This window comes from Arachis ipaensis, chromosome B03 (genome assembly GCF_000816755.2).
Source record: "Arachis ipaensis cultivar K30076 chromosome B03, Araip1.1, whole genome shotgun sequence".
Taxonomy (NCBI): Eukaryota; Viridiplantae; Streptophyta; class Magnoliopsida; order Fabales; family Fabaceae; genus Arachis; species Arachis ipaensis.
The window spans coordinates 34,832,507-34,842,503 of NC_029787.2; the positions used below are offsets into that span (position 1 = coordinate 34,832,507).

The 9,997-nt window shown below is 34.5% G+C and overlaps 1 protein-coding gene and 1 long non-coding RNA gene across 2 annotated transcripts; one reads left to right on the forward strand and one right to left on the reverse strand.

The window, feature by feature from the left end:
* On the forward strand, positions 708–1,660 carry LOC110270103. The gene is made up of 3 exons (XR_002359184.1): positions 708–1,158; positions 1,260–1,352; positions 1,447–1,660. It is a non-coding gene; the product is annotated as an uncharacterized LOC110270103 (long non-coding RNA).
* On the reverse strand, positions 5,418–6,909 carry LOC107632932. The gene is made up of 4 exons (XM_016336576.1): positions 6,835–6,909; positions 6,475–6,780; positions 5,988–6,425; positions 5,418–5,651 (listed from the first exon to the last, which is right to left on the reverse strand). Exons 1-4 carry the CDS (start codon positions 6,907–6,909, stop codon positions 5,418–5,420), a joined length of 1,053 nt encoding a protein of 350 aa, XP_016192062.1.

Sequence of the window (9,997 nt, forward strand, 5' to 3'; positions counted from 1 at the left end):
GTTATTATTATATAATTCATTATATTATAATATTAATCTAAAAAAAATAATCTATTAATAAAATTTGTAATTATATTAAATCTATAAAAAATTAAAAGCTTTTCAGTAATAAAAACCCTTACTACTTTTTTTTAATACTAAACATATGCATTGCGCATTAACTTTACCTTCTTATGTAGAACGTTCTATTTGATTTCTTTCTCCCATAATTCATATCTTTTGTTATTTTTTTATTTTTGATAGACTACAACGGTGTAAAATCGTTGTCTGTTTTGTTATGGTTTTAAACCGTTGCATAATATTAAATAATGGTAAAAATCATTTTTTAAAAATTGTTGTAAAAATTGTTATCTATTACGGTAACAAAGAACAACAATTTTCTTTGTTGCTGTTGTTTTAGATAAAAAACCGTTGCCTATTAACATTAGTTACGACCGCATATACCACAGTTCAAAAATCGTTGTCAAAACGTTGCCTAAAATTTCAGAAACGATTTTTTGATCTATGACAACGGTTTTTTGCCATTACTCTTGTTTGTTGTAGTGGCACCAAGGGCCAACATCCTGTACGTTGAAAATGTTAATTCTTTTTTTTTTTTTATAAGAAGGAGGCCAAAGGCCCAAAGAAACAAAAAAAGCACTAAACAACCACTATTCTAGTGAACTTCATTCTTCTAATGTCAGCCAAGAGTCCTAGGGAGGAGGATGAACGTATCCCATGATTCCTGCCTCTTTCTCATGACCCATCTTCGCAAAAGCATCTGTGCAAAAATTTCTTTCTCTGAAGATATGCTTAATTATGAATTTGTTCAACCTTGTGAGAATCTCCTTAATTGATCTAATAAGTGAAGAGCTAGCATGGAGATCAATTGAGGGCTTTCCTATAAGGTTCATAGCACACATAGAGTCTGATTCTACCATTAGATTGGTGATACCCAAATCCACAGCAAGCTTAACTCCGACATATATGCCCCAAAGTTCTGCCATCGTGATGCTACATCGTCCAATGTTCATGCTAAACCCTGTGATGTAGTCTCCTTCAGAGTTCCTCAAGATGCCGCCGCAAGAACCTTGACTACCCAGTTGAAGGACCGAGCCGTCGTCATTGAGCTTCACCCAATTCTTCTCTAGTGGTTCCCAACCCACTTGCTCGTCTCTGGTATGTCTCAGAACCCTGCTACTCCTTTTAACAATTGAAAATGTTGAATTGTAGTTTTCTACAAGTCTATTCACTAAGAACGGAATCTGGTTATACTGCAGATTTAGGTTGTTGAAAATTAAATCATTCCTACACCTCCAAAGGGTGTTACAGGCGGTTACGAAAATAATGGTCCAAGACTGACCATTTTGGTGGTGAGAGCCATTGAACAAGTTATTCTCTAACCATTCTTGGTAAGGCTGATTAAAGAATCTAGTCTGATTGGCTCTATTTACCATGCTGGTCCAGGTATTGCGAGCGTAAGGACAATCCCGCAAAACATGGAGCATGGTTTCCTCCTCCTCATTACACCATGGACATCTATCGTCATCTGTAAGCCCTCTTCTCCTTCTATTAGAATTTTTTAGGAGAGCTTCATGACTTAAGAGCCAGCTGAAAGCTTTTAGTCTCTGAGGGATTTTAATCTTCCATACCTGTTTATGAATATAGTTAGTTTCTCCACCTCCGTTAAAGTATGTCTCATAGGCTGACTTGATAGAGAACTCCCCGCTTGGGGTAGGCAGCCACCCCACCATGTCTTCCCCAATGTAGGCATTCGGCGCTTTAAGAATACGCAAATGATCAATATTTCTTCAAGAAGATATTGCCGAATAGTGTCCCAATCCCAGGTTCCTTGCTCTGTGACATAGGCAGCAACATTCTCATTCAGTCTTTTCCCATCCAGGTGAGATACAGCTAAGTCTTCCAGCTTACCTATTCCTAGCACCCATAGATCCTTCCAAAATAAGACCCTGTGACCATTACCGATCCTTCAGATGATATTCCTACTGAAATTCTCCCAAAATTTAACAATTCCACTCCAAGTATTTGAATTATTTGCTTTCATATGAATCTTCGGGATAATATCTTCTCCGCAACCATACTTGACCCTCATAATTTGCACCCAAAGCGATTGCCTCTTATGGATGAGCCCCCAAGCTAACTTCATGAGAAACAACTGGTTTGTCTCCTACGCTTTTCGGATACCTAAACCTCTTTTTTCTTTTGTTTGACAAATTTTGTCCCAATTCATTAGATGAATTTTTCTCTCTCCCTCACTGCTACCCCAGAGGAAGTCTCTACAAATCTTGTCAATCTTGTTGCAGACAGCAGTTGGAATTTTCATAGTTTGCATACAGTAACTCGGAATAGTTGAGAGGACGGATTCAATAAGAGTGCATCTTCCTGCCAAGGAAAGAGATTTTTTCTTTCAGTTTGAGAGCTTCAATTGCATCTTATCAATAATGTGCTGGAAGTGATGTTGGCTGCACCTTTCATGGATGAGAGGAACCCCCAAGTACTTCCCTAAGTTAGCTGTTAGGAAAATACCTAGGTCTTGACTAAGTTGGTTTCTGACGTTGTGGTTTACATTCTTTGAGAAATGGATACATGATTTGTTGAAACTAATTATTTGACCAGAGCTGTCACAAAACAGATGGAGTGCTTCTTTTATTACTTTCATCTGTCCCTTGTCAGCTTTAGCAAACAAAACAATATCGTCTGCAAAGAGTAAATGAGAAATCTTAGGACCATTTCGTGTGAGAGAAATAGGCTCCCACTTTTTATCTTCTATTAATTTATTTATGAGATGAGATAATGTTTCAATACATAGAACAAAGAGATATGGAGAAAGAGGGTCTCCCTATCCGATGCCTCTAGTGGGGGAGAAAACGTCTAGTGGTGAGCCATTCCACAGGAGGCTCATGGTGGAAGTTGTGATATAATATTTTATGATGTTAATGATATTCTCCGGGATGCCTGTATCCTCCAAAGTTGCTATAATGAAACTCCAATTCAATCTGTCATAGGCTTTCTCTAGGTCAATTTTGATAGCCATCATTCCTTTACCATGACTCTTGTATCTCATTGTATGAACCACCTCTTGAGCTACTAGGATATTGTATGCGCTAATCCTGCCAGGCATGAAGCTAGCTTGTGTATTGGAGATAATAGTAGGCATATATTTTTTCAACCGAGACGCTAAAATTTTTGTCACAAATTTATAGCATACATTGCAGAGGCTAATAGGCCTGAAATGCCCAAAGTTCTCACGGGAGGGAATTTTTGGAATAATAGCAATCAGAGTTCTATTAGCCTCAGCAATGTTATTCGGATCTCAAAAAATCTTCTTAACCCAGTCGATTATGGAGTTTGCAACAATATTCCATGAATGTTGGTAGAATTTTGCCGGTAGTCTATCGCTGCCCGGTGCTTTCCAACTTCCTAAACTGAAAACCGTATCCTTAATCTCCTCATCTGTATCATTTCTAGAAATATCTATGTAATTTATTTCCTGTAATTTCGTAAAGCAACTAGTAATAGGAAAAGCGGAGACATTCGAGCCTGCTGAGTAGAGATCCTTAAAGAAAGTAATTCTCCAATTTTTCAGAGAAACTATATCTTTCACCCATTCTCCTTGCTCTGTTTTTAAAGTCACAATCTTATTCCTCTTCTTTCTTCTATTAGTTTTTTTATGAAAATATTTAGAATTTTTGTCTCCAAACTTTATATCGTTACATCTTGACATTTGAATCCAGTAAGCCTCTTCTTGAATATTTAGAGCTTCATACTCCTTCCAAAGCTGCCTCTGCAGTTTTTCAAGGAAAGGGTTTACAGTGAAAGATAGCTTATTATTAATACCTTCCATTCTATTTAAAATTTCTGTTTTTTCCAAAAAATATGACCGAATACTTCCTTATTCCAGATTCTAGCATTGTCAGTGAAGCTCTGGATATTTTGCAAAAGACAGCTGTTTTTGTCCCAACATTGGTTCACCATATTATTATAATTCTGGTGGAGGATCCAAGGTGCCAAGAATCTAAAAGGCTTTGGACCAACCTCGGTTTCGGCCATCTGAAAATCAAAGAGAATAGATAAGTGATCAGACTTGAGTTTAGGTAAGTGTTAACTCCCACATCTAAAAATTTTGTAGAGAATTCTAGGTTGCCAACGTAACAGTCTAAACGTCTTTTAACATTCTCTCTTTGCCAAGTAAAGGAAGGGCCACAAAAATTTAAATCATGTAAATTACAAGTGTTAAGATAATTTATAAAATTATTTGTATCTTGAGAAAGGTTAGAAAAATCCCTGTTTCATTAAGATTGGTAATAGAGTTGAAATCTCCTCCACAACACCAAGGTCCATTTATGCTTTCAGCTATATCCTCCAAGCATTTCCAGAGCTCCATTCTTTTACTAACTTGCGGACTACCATAAATGCAGTGAAGTTCCAATAAGCTTCATCCCTCCATTTCACTTCAAGGTGAATAAATTGCTTATGTATGTGGAGAGGTTTAATATTCCATTCATTCTTTTCCCATAAGCACCAAATTCCTCCGAAAAAATCATTTGCCTCGCTAATGCACCAGCCATTAAAACCAAACCTTTTGATAGTTGATTCTGCTTTAGGACCTGAAATATGAGTGTCAGGAAGGATACAAAAGTAACTTCTCTATCTTTAAGTTAAGTCTTTAATAATAGATTGAAGCCCTTTTGATGAAGCTCTTCTAGAATTCCATGTAATAATATTCATAATTAAAATAAAATAATAAAAGATCATGAGCTAAGGATAAAAACTCCCTGGTCTGTACAGAAAAATTGATTAGGTCTCCAAAGGCTTTGGAGTCCCTTCCTCTATGTCGCCTCCATTAGGAGTAAGTAAAGATTGGCTACTTTCCTTGTCCAGCATGGTAGTATCTTTTACACGAAAAAGATCTCTTTTTGGAGGTTTATCCTTGCCATTATCTTTGTTCTTTTCTTCCATTATTCCTCCTCCCATAGTTACGGTGATAAGCTCACTAATCTTGGGGTCCAAACAATTATTTAAGTTAAGGTAATTTTCTTGTTGGTAATTTTTGTGAATGCCATTCAACAACCTGCTGAAATGCTCCCAATCAATATGATGTTTTCCATTTTGATCTCCATTTTCGTCATTTTCTTTATAAGTTTGATTTTTCTTTAAGTCTCCCCCATGTTGAGCTGATTCCTTCTTCTCCATATATGGTTTGCCAGCACTATTCTTCTTGAGTACTTCAATAGACTTTCCATTTTGGGATCTAGGCATTTGATTCTTTCTTACTCCAGATGTTTGGCCTTTCACACTGTTAGATGTTCTAGCATAATGATGCATACCTAATATTCATAACGTTTTTCATTTTGATCTCCATTTTCGTCATTTTTTTTATGATTTTGAGTTTCCTTTAAGTCTCCCCCTTGTTGAGCTTATTCCTTCTTCTCCATATATGGTTTGCCAACACTATTCTTCTTGAGTACTTCAATAGACTTTCCATTTTGGGATCTAGGCATTTGATTCTTTCTTACTCCAGATGTTTGGCCTTTCACACTGTTAGATGTTCTAGCATAATGATGCATATCTTTAGCTGTAATCCTTGCTTCCTTTGACTTATCTTGTTGATTTATTTTCTTTTCAGGATTCTTTCCTTTTTCATTTGATTCCTCATTGATTAGCACATCAAATCTATTAGTATTAGTGCTGATTTTTCACTCACCATTCACTTTTCCAGAATTCTGTTTGTTTCTTTTTTGGTTCTTCTTGACTATCATCCATGGTCCAAATGGGCCCTCTTCCGTATTAACTCCAGAGTCCTTATTTTTTGCGCCAATTGAAGTTTGATTGATTCTTGCATTTGCAACGGTCATATTCTGCTGATTCTTTCCTTGATCTTCTTTCGTAATTACTTCTTTCTCTTTTTGGTTTGCCGGAACACAAGATTTTGGTTAGTTCTGGATGAAGACTGCTGCCACCCCTTCATGGTGGTTCAGTTCATTCACCATTTTCTTTCTTCCTCCAATAGCAGCCACTTCATTCTCCTTTTCTGGACACCCTTCAAGCCGATGGCCATATCGGCCACAATTGAAGCAAATTTGATCGAGTCCTTCATACACCAAATAGAAATCTTTTCCTAGTGCTGAGAAGGACGGTACCAATTGTTTCCTCTGATCAACCTCCACACAAATTCGTGCAAACTTGCCTCTAGAGTGTATGGAGGTGTGTTCATCCACCTTGAGCATGGTTCCAATACTTTTTCCCACCTTCCATAGGAAATACTTATTGTATAACTCTGTTGGAAGGTTTGGTATTCTCACCCAAACTGCTACCTTTTGAACTTCAGTCTCCTGTGGAAGAAAAAGAGGGCACCATCGCTGTATCAGCAGATAGTGATCTGCAATCATCCATGGTCCTTCAAAAAGCGCATATCCATAGTCCTCCTGATCCGAAAAACGAATAAGAAAAAAAACCATCTTCCAAATCCATAACTCTGATCGTGCAATTCTTTGTCCACCTTCGATTAGCCCATCTCTCCATGGTTTGGAGGCTAAGCTTATTTCCCAATGGTTTCACTATCAGAGATTGCTTCCAAGACCTGCACCACTCATCATACTCTTCCAGGGTAACTTCAATATTTGGTTTTGGATTGAAAGGAACTTTAGAAACCTCCTCATGGTCCATCACATCATCACCAGAAAGGTACTCTTCAGCCACCATTTCAACAATTTCTTCAGGATTTAATTTTTCAAAACCATCATTCATCAACCTATCTCTATAAGAGGCTTTCTGAGGTTGCTGAAGAAACGTTTATGGAACCATATCAGCATCTTGCATATCTTGTGTTGATACCACATTGTTCTCCTGCATTTCTGGAGGGGTTTTCTTCTCCTCCATGTGATAGTTCGCGTATCCTTCCTCGTGCATCTTAACTTTCTTTGTGCTTCTGTCCAGAAGATCCTTCTCTTCTGGGGATCTTTTTTCAACGTCAGTAAATTAGCTTTCAAGAGCCATTTTTTCAGAGAATCACAAGTTTCACTATATTTATGATTAAATCTGTATAGTTTAAAAAATGTTAACTCTTTAATTGTGTATACTAAATTTAAATTCGTGTATTGCAGAATTTAGATGGATATATAAATTAAAAAATAATAATATTAATATTATTTTTGATAATATTATTTTTATATAATTTTTTATAATGTATTTCATATGAATTTACAAAAAAAGTATTCTTATTTTTTATAAATTTGAGTTAATTGTTTAGCAAAATAAGAAAAATAACTTTGATTATAAAAATAATTGTGTAAAATATTAGCAAGAATGAAAGGGAAAAAGAATAAGAAACATAGGATTATGTGAAGAAAAAAAAGATTAAAAAATATGTAAAATAAATATTGATTTATATAATAAATATAAGTATAAGTGAATATAATAACGAGAGGATGAATTTAGTGGTTATGATTTAAAAATAAGTGAATGAGAAAAAATATATTATTGTGTGTAGTTAGTAATGATAATGATAGATATATAATTAGTGATTATAATTAGTAAATAAAATGAATATAATTATAATTGTTAATTATATATTTGAGTCTAATGATAATTTAGATAAGTTGTGTTGGGGAAGCTGAAGAAAAGCAATACTAACTACCAAGTTTGATAGTGGTAGTGGCAATAAGTGGGTCCAATGTGCCATGCACTTTGCCTGCAGTAAACCAAACGTGCCACTCTATGATATAAGATAAGTCTTCCCTATATGCCCTATGGCCCTATCAGCCCACCACCGCACTCATCACGATTCTTTCTAATCTTTTTTACTCCACACTCACCATATCGCATCCTTTTTGAGCTTGGCCATCGAATATATATATACTGCACTCTCTTAGGTACTAATTCTCATTAATCATTATTAATAATAATAATATTATTATTATTACGTACGTATGCCTTGTTCGAATCCACGATTATTCTTAGTATATAGTATGTTCAAATCTTTCCTCTCTCATGCTATACAAACACATATTCATGACAAATTAGATATTTAAGCACATTCTCAATAAAATTAGATAGTATTAATTTTGTTGAAGATATATTTTGTTTGTTGCTAGATTCCGACAATTTTATCAGGAGCATATACATTAGTTAAAACTTTTTGAAAAATTATTTGTCATCCAAGCGTATTTTTTCTCTTTTATAGCCTGTTTGAAATGCATCTGATTTAAAATCATAGATGAATTGAATTTTATTCCTTACTTTGGAATAGAAAAAAAACATGAAGTTGAATTCAAGTGAGAATTTTAATTCTCATTTTACTCTATTTATAAATCAGACCTATAGGTCTGATTTCAAAATCAATTCTCACCTAAATCTTACTTAAATTGTACAATATCAAATATATCCCTGTCCAAATTATAATATTCTATAATCTCTTCATTTTCTTAATATTTATTGAGGGGTAAAAATGTCTTAGAAAAATAATGTAATTCATCAACAAGTCATTCCAAACAATGGAATTCAATTCTATCTCATTAAATGAGTTAGTTGTTCAAAACTATGAAATTGAATTCCATTTCTTTAGGTATTCATTTCTTGATGGAATTGAATTCTAATTCTATCATTTAAAGGTGTCCAAACATGCTGTTAGAATTTGGGAGTTTTCAATTTTAGGCTACTGTGCAAATATTCTTCTTTATTTCAACATCTTAAACAAGGAATTTCAAGATTTTTCCTTCACCAAATACTAGTATACATAAACATATATACACTACTGTAATAGCCTCGAATAATGCTGAATTATGTTATAAAAAAATGTAATGCATTAAATCTTTCCTAAGACAAGAGCAAATGATTATTCTGACTGTTTGATCACTCTTTAACCCGTTACAAAGTTTCATGAAAAAGTGGGGAAAAAGAGAAAGAATTTACAGCTACCAGCAAAGAGTATAGAGACTTGAACAACAAAAGTCCTAAAGTCGAAAATGTGAATTTGGGTGTCATAATCGGACCATATACTTGATGATAAGGTGTAAGAGACAGCATGAATCTTTGAAACAAGACTCCCTTGGCCCCATCTTGGATTTGATTTAACATCAAGTGGAGTCCTTTAATTTTATAGTCTTAAATCGACTTTCATACTCCTATATGAATTTGACACTCTGCATTTCATGACCCACCATTTCACTACCTTCCTCCACAATCAAGATGCTCTTTCACCAAATAAGAAACAACTATATATATATATACACACATACATGAGCGTACATATGTATATATATACGTGTGTGTGTGAGTGGGTGGCCTTGAATATATTTACATATTCATGGCCACAATGTGTGCAGCAGTGTTATCTGTCAAAATCTAAAAGCTAATTATTTATAAATTGTTTAAACTATAAGTTTGTGTATAGTTGAGTAATAGAAATGGTGCGAAAATTTTTTGTAAAATTTTATTTATGTTTATATATGTACTCTGCATTTTGACAGAAAATTTGTGTCAGATTTTGTATTATTATTTATGTCCTATTTCAACTAATAATGGAGCCAACTGTATGTTGTAATTTTGAAATTAATACAAATGAAAAGGCAGCTTTTAGCTTATAAGATTAAAAGTAGGCAAAGTGAACCATTCATGTTCTTGGTAGTTCTTCATTTGGGTTTTCCACCAATAGTATCTTTAACTGGGCTATCTTTATGTTAGTAAATACTAAATACCAATCTTGGAAAGCCTTATAAGTTGTTTGTTTTTTGTGAGGGTACGAGTGGTCACAGATTTTATGCACAGATAGGGTACAAAAATTAAAAGATTGCAATGATGTTGTGCTGAAAAAGGTTCATTTAGAGAGATAAAAGTAATGATGCAGAAAATGCCAAACCATTTTGAAAAAACTAAGTGAAACCATGAATTCCACGGTTACTGGTTACTACAAAAGAGAACAAGGACCAAACACTGGAAAAATTGTGGTTTCTCGTGTTTTGATATTTGCAATTCTTTCTAAAGAGAGACTTTTACGGTA